At 37.7% G+C, this 22,949-nt stretch overlaps 1 protein-coding gene across 1 annotated transcript in view; it reads left to right on the top strand.

The window, feature by feature from the left end:
- Positions 1 to 14,719: 14,719 nt before the first annotated feature.
- USH2A (usherin) overlaps positions 14,720 to 22,949 on the top strand; it is a 461,429-nt gene continuing 453,199 nt past the window's right edge. Inside the window, exon 1 of the mRNA XM_087718552.1 lies at positions 14,720 to 15,195. Within this exon, the coding sequence (XP_087574678.1) occupies positions 14,720 to 15,195 (476 nt within the window). The remainder of the gene's footprint in view (positions 15,196 to 22,949) is intronic.

The raw sequence follows: 22,949 nt of genomic DNA, 5'->3' as shown, positions 1-22,949 counted from the left end.
GGGCAGTATAAATAAATGCCCTTCGCTGTTTGGTCTTTCGTGAAGACGGTGGCTTAAGTCGAAGGACACCTATATTTCCACCGTATGGTATAGACTGAGTAAGTGGAGCACTGTGTGAAATTAAGACATCGCAGGCTAAATACCTGTCGAGTGACGTGGAATGGTGGGTAATTTTCAATTTGTAAGCCGCTCAGAGTCTTTGGGGAGTCGTGCGGTCTCCACATTTAAGAAATATAAAAACAGAGATTTTATATTTATCGTTTATTTTTATTTTAAAGCTCGTATGTCGTTAAAAGGGCGGTGAATAACATTTTATTGTTTCTTTTGCAAGTTTCCTTTGGCGAAAGAGGAAACGCGCTCCTACTAACATTGTAAACCGCCTTGATCTCCTAATCTATTGGTCAGTAGTTGAGCTACTAATTTGGAGAGAGAGAGAAAAGATATATTATTGTGTGACCAATGATGCACAAACCTGCGAAGAATCTGCGCAAACTACTGGAACTTGATTGGCTGCCACCAATTTGATGGGGGGGGGGGTCTAACAGCCTAGCCAATGGCAATGAGGTTTCATGGCTTTGCGAGACATCCTGCGAAATCGCTTTTGTCTTTGTTCCCGAACGGCGATATTGTTTTGTTAGCACAAGTGAAAAATGGGAATCCACACTTGCAAAAGACTTCGCTGCAGTCCTGATGAATGAGTTGCACCGCAGCAATTCCGAACCAATCTTCAACAAACAAAGCAGACCAGGGAGAACTAATCTGCACAGATTAATTTTGTTCTCCGGCCCCAGTTTATGGGACAGCAATCGTGCCATGCTTATTGATTATCAGACAAGTCTACTAATCCCCCTTAAGGTCATTTAATGTACTTAATTAAAGAGCAGTTAGCAAGCTTCTCTTTACCATAGTAATAGTGGCTGTTAAAAGTGATTTGTACATTACCAGTATGGTAGCTATTATTCTGAAGGTCTACTTGACATTTATATTTTCCCTAAACACATACATACTTGAACAAGCATTTATGAGGCAAAATTAGAACTAGAAAAGTCTCCTTGTTCTGCTGTCTGTAAAGAACAGTTATGAAGTGGTAAAAATACTTTAAAGCTTTAAAAAGTGTCAATATTTTTTTTTTTTAAAATAAGCTTTATTTGGCCTAAATAAGCACTTGTCTGTCTTCAGATTACAAGCAGTGGCTAGATTTAGAGTTTGGTACAAGGCACAATTGTACAGTAATTATATTTAAAATAAAAAGTACAACAGTTGTGCTACTATATCATTAAGATTTTAATCTGTTTTCTGTCATAGCTACCTTAAATAGAAAGCCAAGTATATATTTACATTGCTATGTAAAAAAATGTGGAAACTCTAGAAAGAGTGTAGAGAAGAGCAACAAAGATAATTAAGAGACTGGAGGCTAAAACATACGAAGGTTGCAGGAACTGGGTATGTCTACTTTAATGAAAAGAAGGACTAGGGGAGACATGATAGCAGTGTTCCAATATCTTAGGAGTTGCCACAAAGAAGAGGGAATCAAACTATTCTCCAAAGCACCTGAGGATAGAACAAGAAGCAATGGGTGGAAACTAATCAAGGAGAGAAGCAACTTATAACACAGGAGAAATTTCCTGACAGTTAGAACAATTAATCAGTGGAACAACCTGCCTCCAGAAGTTGTGAATGCTCCAACATATGAAGTTTTTAGGAGGTGATTGGATAATCATTTGTTTGAAGTGGCATAGGGTTTCTGCCTAGGCAGAGGGTTGGACTAGAAGACCCCTAAGGTCCCTTCCAACTCTGTTATTCTATATGAAATAAATAATACATGGCTAGGAGAATAGGACAAAATAACTAAAGCATTACCAAATGAAACATTTTAGAACTTAACACATCACTTGTCCTGACTCAAAGGTAGTGGAGGCCTGTGAATTCCTTTTTATCTATTGGTGAGAGGATAGAGATGAAGTCTTAAAAGGTACAATCTTTATACCTATTTCTTCTGTTCGTAATAAATTTTAAATGGCTTGTTTATATGTTTCTTGATGAGGCCAGACAACTTGTAAATTCAACTTTTCTTCTCAAAACTATGAAATGTTAATTCCTGGCACATTGGAAACTGCAGATTCTCCAGCAGGTTGAAGGACAAAGATGGTTCAAGAGCTCATGTTTTGCTAATCAGTTCTTATTAAAAAAACAGCATAAATTGAAGAATAGCCCAGCAGATATTTTCTATTTGGACTTCAAAAAGATTTGCACAAAGGCTCTTTCTTACCCAGGCTTCAGGGCAGCAGTTTATGTCTTGTTAGGCTTGTTTAAAGAAGAAACATCAGAGAATAAAAAAAGGACAGTTCTTGTAAGTTTTGGGACTTAAGGATTTTTAAATTTTTATTATATAGCTTGGAACCCTGGAATCTGGACAGCATCTGTAGTGTTGCCAGAGTGAGGGGTACTTGGCAAAATACTCTTGAAATTCCTGATAATTTATGTATCTCTGAATTCCTGATATGAGCTACCTCTTTTCAGCATTGAGGAAGTCTCTGCATATATTGTACATGTGCACTTTCTGACTGTTATTTAGCCCTGAAATCCTTTCTCACTTGAAATTGTAAACAAAACTACAATCACACATCTTTTTTCTGTAAAGTTTTTTTTATTTTTCATTTTAATAACATATAATCGCATGTATTACATAGCCAATATATTATTGTATTATTAAATGTTTACATCAATTCATCTTACCATCAACACCCCATAAGAAAAAAAAAAAACAGTTATTGGCTCTTCTGCCCTCCATACACTATATTTGTGTGTTCACTTTCTTCTCCCTCGCTCATCCTCCTCCCTACCTCCTTTCTTCTCTCGGTCATCCTTCCCTTCTCTACTTCCCCTTCCTCTCTCCTACTCCTCTCTCCCCTTTCCACTCCTCATCTCTCTTCTCCTCTTCCCCCCTCCTACCCTCTCTCCTATCCCTCTTTCCTTCCCTTACCTCTCTCCTTTTCTTCCCACTCTTCATCTCATTTGCTTGGTGTATTTCAGCTCTGAGCAAGCTCCATTTTATGTTGATGGTATTTATAGTTCCTTTTCAATATACATATTCAATTTTAAACATATATTCTCCTTTTAAAAAAAGAAAAATAGAATAGAAAAGTATACATATATAGTGTATATGTACTTTTAAACTCCACCCCGCCGCCCAAGCCTAATTTTGGTTGAGATGTAGACCTGGTGGGCCAAAACTTTCCCCTTCAATTTCCCTTATGTCACTAATTCAACCTCTTTTTTCTGCCTTTTGTTTCCCTTTGTTTCTACTCCTTCATTATCTTGCCCCCCCCCCCTGCACCTCTTCTTCTTTGAATTCTTCTTTAGATATCTACTTCTCTGGGTTCAGAATTTTATGTAGGCTTGACTTTAATGATTTATGCATATTTTTTTATAATATCACGTAGTTCTTCAAATTCCCAGCTTTCCATGATGTCCAGTTCCAAAGTTAGAATTAGCTATACAGTGATTTCAGAGTTATGTTCCACCTTAAGTTTGTCCACTTCCACTGCTAGGGGAGAACAACGGGAGCCATCTTGGTCTTTTGTTCTTCCTTAATATCCAGTTCCAAGATTGCAGTTAGTTATGCAAAGTCTTATTTTGAGACTCTGGTCCACCTTACGTTTTAGCTACTGTGGGACCGGAAGTGGAGCCTGGGGCCATCTTAATCTTTTGCAGTGAAATAAAAAGACGAAGGAGGGAAGAAACAAAAAAGAAAAGAAAAAAGAACCCTCACATTTTCCAGTTCTTATCTCTGTAATAATTCTTCCTCCTGTCACCTTCTAATCAGCCACAGCTGCTTAAAACATATCAATTATAACAAACTTATAAAGAGCTAGATTCGGGTACCTGTCTCTTTTGCCTCTTGCTCTTGCAACTTCTGATTTATGGTAGTTGGTTAATTAAAACTTCCCACACAGTCAAGGTTAGATTATGCATTATCAGAGAAAAAGAGATCAAAATATTTGGTTTCTATTTGATATCCGAGACCAAATTAGAGTTTATATTGAGTGGGTTCAGAAGAAAAACATGCTTTTTTCTTGATTATTTTAGCTGGAAGGAATTCAAACAAAGTAAAAATATTGGTTTCTGTTTAAGATCCAAAACCAAATTTAACATTATAATTATGTGGGTTTGTAACTGCTCTGCTTTCTGTTCTTCTGTTTGAAAGTGCAAAGAACTTCCAGGGGGGCTGGTGTTACAACCCTCCACCTTCCTTTGTTCTTTTTCTTTTAGGGAAAAAAAAGTCCCAATCTGACCATCAGTATTATTTATGTTATCAAAATTTCTTTGCTTTTTCCAGATTTAATTTATAGTTGTAGGTTAGTTAAATTCTCCTACCAGGTCTTTTATCTCTCCCGGTCTCTGCCTGTTTCAAACTTATTTTGACAAAAAGGTCAGCATCTTGTCAGACATGAAGGCTGCTGCCCCAAATGTGATTCATAGGCAAATCTCTAACCCACAAGAGATCTTTTGTTTCTCTCAGGGTCTGATGAGACACTGCCTTTCTTTGCCCCGACCTCCAGTGGGGGTTCTGATTCAAAAGAATCTTTGGAGATGGTTTGTCAGACAGGGTTCATGTGAGACTCTTAGAAGCCCACATCTCCCATGTCTGTCCAGCTGGAGAACTTTCTGTCAAATCCCCTATAATCACACATCTATTATGACAGAAGAGAAAGAGAAGAAGAATAAATTTCTTTTTCTACAAATAATAATACGAAAAGTAGAGAAGCAGGGAAGTCATCAGATTCTGGAATCATAGACCTGCATGGTCTGTATGTATTTTAGTTTATATCATTCCTCTGGACAATATCTTCAAGGCTATAGGATTAGGTAGTTTCCATACTTTAGGATTGGGGGAGCTCTTACCTCAAAGAGGGAATCTTGTCCAATCGGATGCTAAACTAAATTGGTGCTGGACTCATTTGGCACAGCACCTAGGAAACAGGTACCGGTGTTCTGTAATGTATCCTCTTGATCTTCTCTTTGGCCTACAATAATTACTGAGTAAATTCATCTTTATTTTGATGAGCTGATGGAAACAATCCAGAATGGCAGAGAGCAATATAGTGTGGGTAAGACTGATAGGCACATATGTCAGAGACCAATGCATTTCCTGCTGCACAAGTCAGTAGGTATTTTCCCTCAGTTGTTACTGGAAGCAGCTTGAGACCTACTTATTATTAACACTGGTCAGTGTGATACACACACCCGTCATGATTTTAAATGTTTAGATACCATTAAAATTGATGAATCCCACCTCCCCCCTTCTTCGTACCATTTAATTTGGATATTTTCAAGCAGCTTACCGGATAAAAACCTTTTAATGTTCTATTTATTTATTTTAATAGTGTTGCTTGGGATGGCTGTATAATCAGATAAGGGTCATTAAATCACTTGTGATTAAATAGGATAATAATATTTGCTCACCCTATTAATATTAGAGCTTATGCTGACTGTATTTTTGAAATTTTAGATGAAGATATATATTTTTAATTACATGAAAAGGATGCATTATCTCATTGTGTGGATTATACTCTTTACTTCATCTACCAGAATGTTTGCACATATTGGCCTTCAGATTTCCTCATGTTCTTACATGTTGACCTCAGGCATTTCTTTAGTCTCCCATCTGGCATCTGTTTTTTATCTTCCACATTATTCTAGCAGGTTTCCACTCTCAAACCATTCAACATTCTGTAAGACACACTAAGAAATAAGTGTTGGTATTTTTCATAGCTGAACGATGAAGAATATTTATGTTCTATTCACCAGCTGGCATTTTTCACTGACCTTTATCTTCCAAGTGTTTGCAAAAGATCCCACTATTGTATTTTCTCAATCCTTGGAAGAAGAATTTTCAGAGTTGCATTATTTTCCTCTCTCCTTAGGGTCAAATCCAAGTCATTCCATTTGAGCATAGGTTCTGCTGCAGATTGATCATTCTACTCCTTTGTAGTAGTAGTAGTTGTTGTTGTTAGTTGCATAGTCATGTCTGATCCATTGCAACCCCAAGGACAACATTCCTCCAGGCCTTCCTGTCCTTTACCATCCTCTGAAGTCCATTTAAGCTCACACCTACTGTTTCAGTGACTCCATCCATCCACCTCATTCTTTGTTGTCCCCTTCTTTTGCCTTCAATCTTTCCCAACATTAGGCTTTTCTCTAGTGAGTCCTTCCTTCTCATTAGGTAGCCAAAGTCTTTAAGTTTCATCTTCAGGATCTGGTCTTCTAAAGACCAGTCAGGGTTGATCATTCTACTCCTTACAGACAGGAAACACTAACGTAGTGTTTTTCTTTCCCTGATGAACAATATATGCCTGAAATCTGGAGCTGGATTGGATACTGAATCCTGTAGTTTCTGTAAAGTCCACAACTTTAGGCAATGACCATCTTGTACTCTCATGTGTCATTGGAACCACAAGGAGGTAGATGATTGGCTGCCTGGATTTAATAGCCAGCTTACTTTCTCTTCTGTTACATGATATACCACTGCAAGAAGGGGGGGGAATGGAAGACAGAAACAGGAATGGCTAAGAATCGCTGCAGCTGACTGAATTGTTGGAAAATATTGTTTCTTGTTACAATTGAATGTACTTGTGTTTTCATGCTTCTCTAGAAAGAGTAAATATTCATGGAACAGAAGTGAACGTGGGTTTATTGATCAATAGGTATGGAACAAAATTGCCCTGGAAGGAAGAAAGAATAATATTGGTTTGACTTATCAAGAACTCTTGTCTTAATATGAAAATGACTCTTATATTGTTATTATCATTGATTGCTGTTAAATGCAGCATCTTGGAAGATAGAGAGTTCTTTGGGATTGAGAGATTACCATTTGGTTGCTTAGTCACTGTTGCTTAGTCATGTGTCTTGAATGGTTGGTTGACAGTTTTGTAAACTGTGGTAGTTTTGTGATTTGACTTCATCATTCAATGTACTCTAAATTACTCAGGTTATTTAATGTTTGAAATTTGGTAGAGTGGTTCATGATGAAAATGTTTACAATTGCTCCAGATTTCATCACTTTCTAACACAGTTATAGAATCTTAAAAATTAAGGAATCGTACCTTGAAATATATTAAAGTAATTTCTGTGAAATTGGGCAGAGATTTCAGTTTTCATAAATTTGCTCCCAAATTTCATCCCATTTATATGATTATTATATCTGACTAAAATAGATTATATCCATCTTTTTCTCCAATCCCATGCTGAATTGAATCAGATTGATATATTTTTAGAGTTACCTGGGCAAGATTTTTCTATTTCTTGATTAAAGTAAAACTGGTAGTCTTATCATATCACTTTCTGGAAATATCCTATGAGGCTAACATTATGCCTGCATTTGGACTTAATTCTTAATATATAATTCGTAATTATATTTTTAAGTCTGATTTGTTGAAGAAGTCAGAAAATCATTTATAGGCGATTAATATTTTCCCCACCTTCTCTGCAGATATGCTGCTATACCAATGTGACTTTCTTGTACAAGCCACTAATGTGAATGCAGTGTGGGTGTCCCCCCTTTTATCCCAAGGAAAAGTCTTTCTGCTATGGCCACTCCATTGTAAAATATTAGATTTAGTTTCAGTCCCAAACTGAATTGCCAACTGGATTGTTGCACATTGTAAAGGGAAAGATGGGAGAACAATTAGAGCAGGGTTAGGGTTAAGGTTAGAGTTAGGTGTTAGTGTTAAACGTGCATCATCACGGTGTCATCACATGATGTATCGTGACTTTTTCCCCCTTCACTAAATCGTGCATGGGCGTGGCCAGCACGTGATGTACCCGGTCTGTGGGCCACGAGTTTGACAGCCCTAAATTAGAGAGAAAATTATGTTGTTCAGCTGCATATAATAAAAAACTTTTGTTATCAACAGGGACATTTTGTAGGTCATATATGCTGGTTGCTTCTTTAAATCCACGCATTTTATTAAAATTGCCAGGAAAAGCTAAACAGTAGTAGTATTAGTAGTAGCGCCAGCCCTCAAGTTAGACAAGTGTTTTTTACTTCTCTAGTAATTCTTCCTTCTAGATAATTAGATAGCCAGCCAAACTAAGTGATGTAACTATAATATAACACTGAATTTGGATAGAATAAAAAATAAGAGGTATCTATCATTCAATACCCAACTTTAAACCCATAGGCTTAAACCCATTTTGAGTTGTTGGTCTCAAGCAAACAAAATTAGCTATCTTCAACAGATTAGGAAATATAGACTGGCCAAAGAAACATACACAAATCTAATTTGTGTGACATACTAGGGAAAATCACCAACCAGTCTACTTTAGGATTAGTTACATGGAGATTGTTCACAATTTGTCCTTGTGTAATAATGGAAAGAAATTCTGTACTTTATTAGAGGAAGAGGTTCTTCAAGATCATGTAGTTTCAAAAAAAGCTTTAGCTTGCTTCTTTAGTTACAAAGGAAATACTGGTGCTGAAAGATGCTGTGTGTGCTGAACAGAATTTTCAGAGCTATTAAAAGGTTCTTAACAGATCCATTAAGCATTTTCTACTGCTACCTTCTGCTCCGCGAGAAACCTTTTCCTTATATTTATCTCCTTCATTTATGCTGAATTTATTTCCTTTTTAAACACAAGTTATTATTTATTTCTGTGTTGTCATTACCTACCTTCTCCTCCAACTATTTAAAATGTACAGACTTAGAAGTTTTATTTCTTAGCGTCAACGTTTCCAGAATTTTTATTGGATGTTTTGTTGAAATTAATCCAAAATGTTCTACTAAGTAACTTCTTAGGAATAAAATAAACAAAATAAGAAATGCTACTATAAGACTTGGGTTAGTAGCAAAGACAGCATGAATGTTGAAAGTCACTGCTTCAGCATTTACAGCGATCTATTCCTATATGTAAAATAGTGCAATAAACTCTGAATAGTAAACACATTATTAGAATTTTGGAAAGAGCTAAAATTGGGTGAACAGAATACAAAGCCAAAGGGATGGATGGAAGGATCAGTTATGAATTGAGGTGTTCAGGTTTTAATTCTAATATTAAAAAGACAGTATTGCCAGAGGTTACATATAAACTATAAACACCTCTTATCTCAGAATTTTTAACAGAGACTGTCACTGTTGAGGAGTGACTGGAGTGGAAAAAAATAGTCAAAGGGAGAAGAAAGCTTTTATTCCCCCCTCCCTCCAATTGCTCTCCCATCTTTCACTTTTGGTAATGCTTTGCAAATAACCTGCTCTGCCCAGGATGATCTTGGCTCATAGGCTTTTCTCAGCAGCTCGGGACGAGATGGTCATTTGTCCAATTTACTGCTAGAATTGATTGTATTACTTGAAATTACTGGAGAGTCCCTCCACATCATTTTTTTTCAAGTATCCTTAGAAACAAGGACTCGGGTTATACAATCATAGAGTTAAGCACATTTGGAGGTCATTTAGTCAATACCTGCTTAATGTATTACAGATTTGCTTAAATAAATTTAATGAAAGAGGGCTTCTGCTGTCATTTTGAAAATTTTTGTTGCCTTCAAGAAAATCAATTATGCTCACGAACTTATACCAAGCAAAAAATGTTTGCCAAGAAAATTGCAATGTTTATTAGTTACCCTTTTAAAGTGTATATCATACTTATTAATGATGTCACTGAGCAATTATATGGGGAATGTGAGCCATCAGGAATGTATGATTCTATAGTTTCTAAGGCAATCTGTTCTGACCCAGCTCCCTAAACATGACAAACTCTCTGAAGTTAACTCAAAGATTCTTTTATTAAGAGTGCTGGCAGCCCTGGCAAAAAAATTCTCTCTCAATGCAGGCTAACAAGTCCATCCAGCCAGAAGATGAATAGCTGTCTGTCACATCTATTCATCTCCACCCCCTGCCTTTTGTTCACAGAACTAGGGTGAGGCTTCGCTAGCAGTGGTGGCTTTTCCTTCCCAAGGATTGGCCCATGGATTTCCACTACTCTCCTTTCCTCTGCCTTCTGCACGTTGTGCATCAGGCACTGGACATAGTTATTCCTCCTCTTCCTCATCATCCACCTCCAGACCTGGGGGCTGTGGATTCTCCATCTGAAGACTGATGGATGGCCCAGGCTTCGCCTATGTCTCTCTTTCTCTCTGCCAGCTCTCAGCTCATTCCCTCTTCTTCCTCAGAGCTCTCAGGTTACCTTGATGCTGACCCTGACTCCCACACTGTCTACTCCTCTGATTCAGCTGCTGGAGGGGCCAGCGGCTGACAGGCCACAACGCAATCAAGATATTCACAAGATTGACTATTGGGAGGAAACTTTTTGCTATGCAGTACTTGATCGTCCATCAGGCTTCTGACCGGGAGCAAAGAAATCCATCCATAACTTCTAAGTAACTGTCCAAGGAACTCCAGTCCATAGAAGAAATTCATAAGAAAAATATATAGAGTTTGGTTGAATCTGTCAGAGGCTTATATAGACCAGCAGGCAATCCCACAGATGCTAGCTGGAAATCCAGAGCAGGTTATGAAAACTCTTAGGCCCCTTAGACTCTTAAGCATTTTGACTCAGAAATTAGAAAATATATATATTAAAATAGTAAACAATGGCTTTGCGACCTAGAGCATTTCACCCATTATTTGTATAATTCATTTTAAAGCTCTCTAATGTTGGCTGAAGGCAATCATAATATAAAGGCTGATTTCGAGATGCCTGCAACTGCCTGTAGGTGTCACCGCATACCTAGGCTGTGATGGGATTGATGGGTAAGCATTGGTTGCAGATGGCTACAGAGGGGTCAACGTGCACACCTCCCAAACCACAACTGCATGTTGTTGGTCCAACTTCCTGTTTTGTGTTCGAGTGCCCCCTAGCCAGAATGTTACATTTGCAAAAATACAAATGGAACACTTACAGTATGCAACTGTCCCCAAACAACAATACATACATACATACATACATTCATACATACATACATACATACATACATACACACACACACACACACACACACACACACACACACACACACACAATGATGGAGAAATCTGTTCGACTATTAAATTTAGTGCAAAAAAGTATTGTTTGTTTCCTTTGAATTTGTAAATCATTTACGTACTTTAGTTGAATGATAAAGATAAAACAACTTAGGTATATCCTTCACATCAAACATGTTTACATATTTCTATGCTATGCTTCATTCTTCTCTTTTTCTGAGCTGAAATGTCCTGAGTGCCATAATTTTGCTTCTGAGATTAGTTGTTCTCTTGTAATCTTAGTTTCTTTTCTCTGCAACATTCTAAGCTACAGATAACATCAAAATATAATAATTAGAACTATATAACTTATATATGGGGTTTTATACATATATGTTTAGTTTTTATTTCTTTTCAAAATGTTCTATAGGACTTTTTTCCCAAATAGCTATACATTGAATCAATGTTTTCATAGATCAAATAAAACAAAATTATCTACTCTAGTTTATTTTTCTAAAGTAGTCCCAAAATGGAGTGCTAAGAAATGAACAGTTTGGTGAATGTAGATTAGTTAGCTGGCAGAAACTGCAGGTAGTCCTTGAGTTATGACTGTTATGAAGCCTGTACATCCTGGTTTTAACTTGTGATGGTCATAAATATGGTCACTCATGTGACCAACCCTATTCCACAACCTTTCTTGTGGCGGTCATTGTGGGATTGTTAAGTGTACCAACAGTTTGCTATGGGCTAGTTTTGCCAAAAACTAGAAGTAAATTCTGGCTTTGGGCAAAACTATAGTAAAACATGGTCATATGACCCTAGGACATTGCAAATGGCTATAAATTAGACCAGTTGCTGAGCACTCAACATGCAGTCACATGACTAAAGGGTGGGAGCACCTGTCAGAATGCTAGATTTGGGTCTTAAGTATGTTGTAACTTTGAATCTTTGCTAAGCAACTGATCATAAGATGAGGACTACCAGTAACTGCTCTTGACTGTGGTTCATAAATGTATCAGTGTTGGACTGATCGGTTCTTCAATAGGAAACTATGGAAATCTGAGGAATATCTACTAGATTGGGAAATTGGGAGAGGGAGGGGAAAGCCCAGATGACAATAGCAAAGTACAAAAAAATCTCAGGTAAAATTATAGTGTCAAAAAAATTCTTCATTGTACTACAGTGTCTTGATTGTAGCAGTGCATTACCTAATGACATGCATAATCCCTATATTGAAATGTGAAGAGTCATCTCAAGCATGAATGCAGCACCCCAAAAGACTCCTGAATGTAGTAAACTCTTTCAATAAATTATTTAGGTTTATAAAGTCTTAGAAGTCTCCTCATTATTAGCAATACATCTTCAGAAGAAAAGGTTACAAGCTTTGGCCAAAATTTTCAGTTTCTAATCTTATTGGTTGTCTCCTTGAGTTAACCGAAACTTTGCTTGGATGTGGTTTTGTTTTAGCGCTCTATTCATCTAATTCTTCCCTCTAACAACTTCAAGGCCGTATTCCAGGTCAGATGCCACAGGAAAAAAAATCAAGTGGATTTGATTTTTTTACATGTGTGTATTTATTTATATTGAGCCTCTTTTATTATTAGGATGCCTATTTCTTCAATTAGAAATGTATTTTAATAACTTGCCTCCTTGCGTGCTTACCCTAAATTAAGGTAATTATAAATAGCAAAACAAAAAAACCACTAGACCAGCGGCCCCCAACCTTTTGGGCATCAGGGACCGGTTCTGTGGAGAAAGGTTTTTCCGTGCAATGGAGGGGGCATAGTTTTGTGTGCTGCCTACATCCCCCAGATGGGGCTTTGCTTGCTTGCGTGGCCCAGTTGCTGCCCAATGCCAGTCCACAGACCAAGGGTTGGGATCCCTGCACTTGTCTTTTCCATGGAGATAGATTGAAAATTTTATTACCATCCATTTGAATGCCAGGGACTGTAGTGTACCAAATAATTGCTACTGCCTGCGAATTGATGGCTTTGATTACGTTTCCATCATTCTGTTGTTGTTATTTCAACACTACAGTTTTCCTGCCTTAGAGGAGAGAGAAGCCATTGTGCCTTGAGTTGGTTCCGACAATTCCAATTATTCATAAGTGGTGCTCTTTCTAGAATTTGAAAGACAAGGAAATGTATTTAATTTCAAATATCACGAATACATTTGCAAATCATGAATAATAATTATTTATTTCACTGCCACAGAAGAAAATATTGAGAAATTCCCTCTCTTTTGATAAGGAAGCCTTGCTTGCCATTTTGATGGCTCCCTTTCTTATTCCAAGGCAAAACATATGACATGGAAATCAGAAGGCCCTGAGGGCAAGGAAGGAGCATAAGAGCCTATTAGGTGTGCATGTCCTGCCCATGACTTTATTAAATATTTTATCCTTTGAATCTGGCAGAGTTTTCCACTGGTTTGCCTCTCCTTCTCTCCCTCCCATCTATCTATGAAAGTGGTTAGAAAATGTTGAAACACGTCCCCAAACAATCCAGGATCAGGTTAAGGTTGCTGCCTTCAAATGGCAGCTGGCCTGAGGATTTCAGCCATTTTCTCATACTGTTAAAGAGCCAGAAATAAGCAGACAGTTCTCTGGCATCCGACTTAAAGTGCTTATAGCCTGACCTTCACCTGCACACAAGTGTTGCTTCTACTGTGTCCTATCAAGCCAGCTGAAAGGAATTACTGGAGTTGCCAGGTAACCAAACCTAGCCTTCTTGACATATGAGCCAGTTATTAACCTGAACATTTGAGTAGTCCGGCTCCTCAGTTAAATAACAAGTAAAAGGTACTTATCATTTACAGTGATGTGGCATTAGCTTTACCTGTATATCAGACATAGGCTCTATCTTCAATGTCAGAAAAGAGCAGAGTTTTACTAGGAAGACAGTCAAACAAGACAGATGGTGATACGGTTTAATCAGCTTTGCTAAAGGCTAAAAGGAGCTGCATGAAATGGACAATTGGGGTAAGACACAAAATGCTTTGCAAATTTAAAGTTGTATGTTTGTGCCTTTTTATGTTTTGAGTATCTTTTTAAAATGGATTGGGTACACATTTATAAATAGATTGCTAGGCGATTTGCTTTTCGCAGCATAAACCCAATGATTAAATACTGTGTGGTTGAAGTGCCTGCATATTTCAGACGCAGAACTGATAAAAGTTGCAGTTACGGAGTAACTAAGTGGGTTTTAGTAGCTCTACAGCTGGAATCAAAAGAGTTTTTAATGCACAGCAGAATGCAAAGTTGTTTCAGATATTCATGGAGAATTTAAATTTAAAAATATTCTATCATCTGTCTTAAAACAATCCTGCTGTATTGGTAAATAAAGAGGTTGTATGCTCTCTGTTTGTCTTAGACAGCCATGCCACCTCATTTACATGGTGTTATTACCATACAGTATAAGTCAAGAGATATACCATTGTAGTGAATATGTCAAGATTTGCAAGTGACTTTTCAGTTTCAATTGGTTTTCCCTCCCTGACAGATCTAGGTCAGTCTGGCCTGAATTGTATGTATATCTGCTTATGGTATAAAGCACCAATTCCCTTTAAATATTTTTGTATTATTTCTAGGTATTACCGTGCTCCCAGTATATGTCACTCGACTTAAGAAACTCAACACTGCCAGGATTTCAAATTAAGGAGAAATGCTGCATCATCTCTCAACTAGCTGCCCAAGGCCATTTCCACTGATGCAGCGGTCATTATTTATTTAGAGCGCCTTATCAAGAAGCAGCCTGCCTATAAACATGATTTGCCTGGTTCTGCACTGTGGTTTCCTGCTTCATGCCATTGCAACATCCATCACTGTTTATTATACAACCTTACCTCTTGCCAGTTCACAGGGACATTTCCCAAGTCTTGAAAATGTGGGTGCTTTCAAGAACATTTCCATTGTGCCAACCCAAGCGACCTGTGGATTGCCAGAAAGGAGTACTTTTTGTCAAAGTTCAGCTGTTGTTGAAAGTATGAACTTCTGTATTCCGCAATTTTGTATTCAGAAGTGTTTGTATAGGTCATCTCCTGCTTCCTATGCTGCCATTCTCTCAGAAAGCTTGGGGAATGTTCTCCAGCAAGATCAAAACGATGTGCCTCCTGGATCTTTCAGCAACACGAGTATTCTTTTTCATGCTGAAAAAGGTTGTTTTTCCACTCCTTGTCCTCGGAAGCTTGCTGTTTCGTTTACTTTAACTGTATGGTTGAAACCTGAGAAAGAAGGTGTAATGTAAGTAGCTGGCAGATGGTTAGTCAACCAGTAAAATCAAACATAATAATAGACATAATTTCTTTTGGGTTCATAGAAAGCAAATGGCACACTAATGTTATAACACTGTTTTTATGTAATCTCAGAAATACTTCTTGGTACAGGTTTACTTACTGTTTCGGCAACATTTGTAGATTACCTGTTTGATTGCACTACATGCCTGATATCATTTCTCTTGCTAATTACTAAACTTTATTTATGAACTACTGTTATCATTTCTATTTCAAATAGGTATGGTGTTGGGAGAACTAATTAAACAGGTAGCATGGAAGCTCACTTGTAGTAGCTTAATCCAGATAATACCTGCCTCAGTCAAAAATTTTGATGATTTGGACAGCTGATTACCTGGGCCCTAGAAGTATCAAGGGACTATCTTCTCTACCCCTCTCCAAGCTGAGTGTTTATGATGCTCAGGTTATGCCTGCTGCAATCACCGTGGCAGGTGGAAATGGCCATTATGGTGGATGGGATTTTTTTCTGTGAACAGACAGGGAATATTTATGGAGATTCTCAGCCATCCAGGTCATGGTTGTCCCAAAGGTGCTTTTTCAAGAGGCAGCTGGACTTCCTGGTTTTCTTTTGAAGATGTTTCGCTTCTCATCTGAGAAGATTTTTCTTAGATGAGAAGCAGAACGTCTTCAAAGAAAAATAAGAAAGTCCAGTTGCCTCTTGAAAAAGCACCTTTGGGACAAACAGGGAATAGGTATAATTTGGCCATGGAAATCCATGGCTAAACAAAATAGTAGCCAGCTAAATATAATGGAATATAGATTTGAGGTCAATTTTCTAAGTTGTGCACAATAACCATCTTGGACTAATTATTTTGAGCTTTTGCCTTCTGCATTATTTAGTGTTGTTACAACTTTACTCATTCATTTTTCTTATAATCTAGGAATATGGTGTTCTTTATCATTCATTCATTTATTCATTACATAAAATAAGATACTGCCACATCTATTTACTGTTCAGAAGCTTGATAAGATAAGTAATCATCCCTTTGTGTCATGTTTTGCAATGTGGATATGAAGAAACATTGTATGCAATATCAACTGGGTGGAATGGGCAAGCTGCTAAGTCCAGAAGTTATTCTCTAGTATGGGATATAATAGAATCAGATTTGGGATGTCTCCTGCACTCCAAGGGACCTTAGTTGGAAGGACCTTAGAGGTCTTCTAGTACAACCTCCTGCTTAGGCAGGAAACCCTATACCATTTCACACAAATGGTTATCCAATTTCTTCTTTAAAACTTTCAGTATTGGAGCATTTACAACTTTTGGAGGCAAGTTGTTCCATTGATTAATTGTTCTAACAATCATGTATTTTCTCCTTAGTTCTAGGTTGCTTCTCTCCTTGATTAGTTTCCACCCATTGCTTCTTGTCCTGCTATCAGGTGCTTTGGAGAATAGTTTGACTCCCTCTTCTTTGTGGCAACCTCTGAAACATTGGAACACTGCTATCATGTCTCCCCTAGTCCTTCTTTTCATCAAACTAGACATACCTAATTTCAGCAACCGTTCTTCATATGTTTTAGCTTCCTATCCCCTAATCATCTTTGTTGCTCTTCTCTACACTCTTTCTAGAGTCTCAACATCTTGTTTATATTGTGGCAATTAAAACTGGATGCAGTATTCCAAGTGTGGCCTTACCAAGGCATTATAAAATGGTATTAACATTTCACATGATCTTGATTCTATCCCTCTGTTTATGCAGCCTGGAACTGTGTCGGCTTTTGTGGCAGCTGCTGCACACTGCTGGCTCATATTTATATTATTGTCCACTACAGTGGTGGGTTCCAGATCCCGTTGCAACCAGTACAGTGCAATGGGGCCGGGCATCCACCACATGCACGTGCACAGCACATGCACAGCACATGCACAGCACATGCATGCGTACTTACCACCCGCGGTTCACCGACAAATGCGCGCAAAAAAAAAGCGTGCAGTCAAAACCGCGGTGAGAAAACAGTGAGTTTTAAATCGCACCCACAACAGCGCGCTGACAGTGCACCGACAAAAGCGCGCCATCAACAAAAAACACAAAAACAAGGTAATAACCCTAACCCCAAACCCTAACCCTAACCCTAACCCTTACCTTAACCCTAATTGTAGTTTTGTCGGCGCGCTGTTGTCGGCGCGCTGTTTGCTGTTGTGGGCGCGATTTCAAACTCACTGTTTTCACGCTGTGGTTTGTCGGCGTGCTTTTGGCGGGCACGCATTTGTCAGGTCACGACCACCCGCGATGGTCCAGCTGCTCGACAGAGCATTGCGCAGGTGGTGTATGCTCCATGTGCATGCATGAAAGCCCCGATTGGCTCAAAAACAGGTAAGGAGGGCGGGTGGGTGGGTGGACCCTCCAGAACACTGTACAAGAATGGTACCTGGTGCTCCCAGCAGGCACCAGTACATTCCTGTACAGGGGCGTACCAGTCGTATCCCACCACTGGTCCACTAGAACTCCAAGATCCCTCACACAGTTACTACTTTTGAGAAAGGTACCACATATACTGTACCTGTGCATTTTGTTTTTCTTGCCTAAATGTAGAACCTTACTTTTTTCACCATTAATAGATTACGGTGATTATCTTTGTATGAATTGCTTCCTTCTTGGGAAATAGAAATTATTATTACTATACACTCCACTGCAATGTAGATGAGGAAATGTTTTAACTGTGGATAGTAGAAAGATGCCTCATGCACACAGGCTTATGTGTTTCAGTTTGCATGCTTGTGTTCCTAACTGTGTATATTTTGCAAGGAAGAGCCAGATTTTAGAGTGAATCTCCAGAGATAGATTAAAAAATTAGGTTCTTTCTCCATTGATTGATAAATCCTTTTGTTGATTAAGACGTTGTTGGTTCTTTATAGCTCCATAGGGCATCAAACATTTAATCCCTATTCAAAAAGTGATGCAGCAAGGATGTTTTTGAACTTTAATATTAATTCTCTGGTGTAGCCATGACAAACATGAGTTTTGCTTATTGTTGACCACAAGGCCCTCTTCAATCCTGTTATGTGGTGAGTATATCTTCTGTACAATGCAACTGGGACTCATGTGAACACTCTGGGCCTTTTCCTTGTAGAAAGGAAATATTTGTCAAGTATGACAAAATGGAAGTAATAATTGTCTCCAAAATTCCTGTCGCATTTCCTCATTCCTATTTCAGTGCCTTCACTAGTAAACCAGCTGTCTGTGTTTACAGGATAATTGTTTGTCACAATGGAAGATGGGTATAGATTGGGATGTACCGTTTTTATTAGTTCAATATTTGACCTTGATTTGCCTCAAAAGAGCCCATTGCTGAAGCAGGACACCCTTGATAACAATATTCAAAAGATTTTTCTCCTCTTAGTATAGTGCATGTTTAGAAGCTCTCTCCCCTATGCTATTTATCTAGCCAATGCCAATTATACAATTCATAAGAGAATCCTTAGATTCCTTATATTATGATGTTATTCTGTCTTCATTGCTGGAGAGAAGATTTAATACTAGTCCCAGGCAAGGGTGATCATGTACCTGCTCATTGTGGGAAATAGTATCAGTCTCGGATATGTTTTTGGTACTACTCTTTCTACTTGAGTTAGTGTTCTTTATTAGAAAATACAGTAGAGCATATAAAGCAAATGGTTTTTCTTTTCTTAGCCAACAAAGTCATCCTAATTTTGAAAAGGGATTCCCAGTTCTGCTTTATCATTATAGCCATTTGTTACTTTATAAACTTGTTTAATGATTTTATATCTTTTCATTCATTCTTTGGCCTACAAGTGCCTGGAAAGTATAAACATGTTATTTTGTTATCCTCTTGTTGATTGCAAACCAAATAAACTCTATATAGATATGTATGGAAGTGCCCTGTAAACGGCTGCTGGTAGTGGTGGTGAATGGAAGACTGAAGCAGAAATGAGAGTGAATAATGTGTGCCAGCTGATCCAGACATTTTCTAAGATGCACATTGAGTCTCCAAAGCCATGACTAGGTCTCTTTTGCATAACTGATTTATTGAGAGAAAACTAAATTGTGTATGAATGTTTTTAAAGCTTAGGTATAAAGACTTCAATAAGTGGTTTTTTAAAACATTCATTTAGAGTAGGAGTGTCAAACTTGCATCAACATGGGAGCATCATGTGATGTATTGGGACTTTTTCCCCTTTGCTAAACCAGGTGTGGGCGTGGCCAGCGCGTGATGCATCTGGCCCATAGGCCGCGAGTTTGACAACCCTGATTTAGAGTAATTGCTGGTTGTTTAGGTCTTATAGGACAAGAAGTGTTGTTTTACTTTACAGCTAGTTAATGAGAGGGAGATAAATTCTGTAACATCCAGCTTGAATGACCTCGTTTTTTTCTTGGTGATTTGGGTAGAAGGGGTTGAGCAATTCCTTGACTTTTAACTGGATTTTGTTGTTCACATGGTGTGGTTGACTTTAGCTATAGCTAAACCTGCTACCATGGATTAAAACAGTCTGTCTCTAACCACAGTTGACTGAGTGTTTGCATGTTAATACTAACATTGGCCTTGACAAGTAAATGTCTTACAAACTTAATCATGATTTCTCAACCTAATCAAGTTATTATAATAGGGATACAGTTGGAAAACAAATTCTATGTATAGCCCTTGAATGTTTGAACAAATAGAAAAGTGTGGATCCAATGTAAATAACATTTTATACTTTAATTTGGAAATTGTGTTTAAGCAAAAGGTTGAAATGTCAAAAACTGGCACTTCATTAATAAAGAAGTTAAAGCTATTTAAATCACATTATGTTAACTATCAGTTGCAATCAAAATTTATTATCAGATTTCAGGTATGCAAGTTTGATGGCTAAAATAGATAGAATCTAGGTGAGGCATATATTTAATACTGTTCTGCTGTCAAACAGTCTCCCCTGTCAGGAGATGCTTTTCATTGCTATTGTAAAGTGTATTGTTTTTATTTATAATTAATAATGTGAACAGCAGTAATACATGTTCCAAATATCTCTTTAAGAGAGTTTGTGTTTTGGGGAGATGTGTATTTACCAAGTCCCTGTACTTGCCATAGAATTCAATGATTCAACAACACAATGGTTAGCAGAGAGACTCAATTTAATAAATAGGAAGCATTTCTTGGCAGTTGTTAAGTTTCTACATCTTTCATATAATGTATTGATTTCATATTTGGCGTATTCATGTACTGATGTTCTGATCTTAAAGCAATACAGAAACAGAGAAATGAATGAAGTATTTAAAGTAATTAACCATATAAAGGAAGGTCCTGGTGGGCCTTAAAGAGGCAGTAGTGCACTCTGTTCTCAAGGATCCATTACTTGATCAAGCAGTCTGGATAATTCTCATCCAGTTTCCAAACTCCCCATTTTGGCAACAGTTGTTGAGAATGTGGTGGTCCTAGAGCATCTTCAGAGGTGTATGGATTAACAAATTATATGGATTTTTTCAGTTAGGTTTAGGTTTGGATATGTGATCACGATGGTATTAATTTGATGAAAGTGGAATCAGGGTTGTTCATCCATCTTTATTGTTCTTGATCTCTCAGCGGCTTTCAATATTACCAATCTTAGTATCACTTTGGACTGACTCTGGAAGGCTAGGTAAAACTATGGTGTGCTGTTGCTCTTCCTTCCTTTAGCGCTGGTTCCAATCAACATTGAAAAGATTCAGACCATGGCGTCTAATTTTGGGGTGACACAGGGTTGGATTCATGCCCTTGTGACCTTCCATCTGGACTACTTTAATGCACTGTTTGAGGGTATGTCCTTGAAGAGTATTCAAAAGCTTCAGGGTAGTAAATGGCACATATGACACCATACTTCATGAGCTGCATCGGTTGCCAGTGTGCTTCTGGATGAAATTCAAGGTGTTCGTTGTCATCTTTCAAGCTTTTTCTTGGCCTGAGAACTTAAAGGTTCATCTTGTCTCTTAAATGTTTCTGCCTGTTTGATCTAGTTCAGCAGGACTGGCATGCTCCAGGACCAGTAGGCTAAGGAATGTTGACTGAAATGGGTCAGTCTTTTCTATCATAGTAATAGAACTTTGTCCCTCCAAAGATCAAGTTGTCCCCAACCATGCTGGCCTTTTGTAAGGCCCTAAAGATCTAGTTTTGTGTCCAGACCTGGGACCCCATGTATGAAGGGATCCATGTCCTGATGGTATTAGTCACTTATGTATATCTCTTGGCTCTGTATTTCAGTTTTTGTAACTGTCACGTCATTTTTTTATTTTTTATTTTAAGATTGCCCAGACTAATTTGCTGAAATAAAAGAAGGGGGAGGATGGAAGGATAGGAGGAGGGAGGGAAGGAAGGAAGGAAAGAAGGAAGAAAATATCTTGGCTCTGTATTTCAGTTTTTGTAATTGTCATGTCATTGTTATTATTTTAAGATTGCCCAGAGTAATTTGCTGAGATAAAAGAAGGGGGAGGATGGAAGGATATGAGGAGGGAGGGAAGGAAGGAAGGAAAGAGGGAAGAAAAGATAGAAGGAAGGAAGGCAGGCAAGCAGTGGTTCATGGAATGTATTGGATTTATGTGTGGCACTCCTCTGTGTATAGAAAAGACTTTCATGAAAATAATTGCAGTATTGAAGGGCTTCTCTTTGTACTAGTGAAGTCTCCACTGTCATTGCCTTCTATCATAAGTCTTCCACAAATGCTAAGAATTAAAATGGAAGTATGGATGGTCAGAGTGAAAAGAATCAATGAAAGTGTTTTCTGCCTTCATCACCATAAAATGTCTGCTCTTGGATAGGACAGATACATTCTAATAGACCTAGTTATTAATCTTAGAATTTCTCTCTAACTATAAAATATGCATAGATACATTGATATAATTAAAAGATGCCAATCTGGATTTGAATGATAATTAATGCTTAAAACAATAATTGAACAGAATGGATTCAAAAGTCAACTTTTTTCTTGAAAGGTTTATTGTCATTGTTGTAGTCATGTTATGTCAAGATTGACATACTTTCACCAGATGGGAAATTAGTTGTAAATCACACATTTGTGAAAACTTTATGGATTTTAAAGTATTATTCATCAGGGTCACATCCTTTGTTAAAGGCAGGACACTTGTTGGAGTCCACATATGGAGATATTTGTTTTTAGATAAGCAAAATTAATAAACTTTGGATTATCCAATTATTGTTTATCCAGGAACTGAATAAATCCAGTTCCTAAATATTTTCCTTCTTGGCTGTGCCTTGACAAATATTTGATATTGAAAAACCAACATGTTTACAAGCAGGCAGAATCAGCAGTATGTTAAGAAATGCATTTTTAGCAACATTGCAGATTGCATAGTTCACTTAAAATTCTGTTGACAAATAATTGATGGGATCAGAATCATTACTGAAAGAGAATAATGGTCAAACTTCATTTATCTTGTCTGATTAAAAGTGAGTTAGTGACAAGCCAATCTCTGGGCAAGAATCGTGTCTCTTTTTAACCGAACTGCAGTGGGAAAACAACAAAGTTCTCTTTGAAATGGTATGCCCTTTAACCTTGAACTAATGTAATTTTTTTAGAAAAGTTGGAACGTTTTATGAATAAATGTTTTTATTGTGTGCTTACATAGCATTGTAATATAAAGGATGGAATCCAGTTGCCTTTATTTGCTGATCTTGCTCAAATGCAAAGATACTCCCATTTTGTGTATTCCTACAGGGGGGGGGGATATCTTCTGTGGAAGTTTGGAAGAGAACTTGAGGACACGCAAGGGAAATAGC

Source organism: Thamnophis sirtalis, unplaced genomic scaffold (assembly GCF_051295495.1).
Source record: "Thamnophis sirtalis isolate CommonGarterSnake01/CBP01778 unplaced genomic scaffold, rThaSir2_p1.2 scaffold_6, whole genome shotgun sequence".
Classification (NCBI taxonomy): Eukaryota; Metazoa; Chordata; class Lepidosauria; order Squamata; family Natricidae; genus Thamnophis; species Thamnophis sirtalis.
Note: the sequence above shows the minus strand (reverse complement) of the source record. Positions and strands in the feature narration are given on the sequence as shown.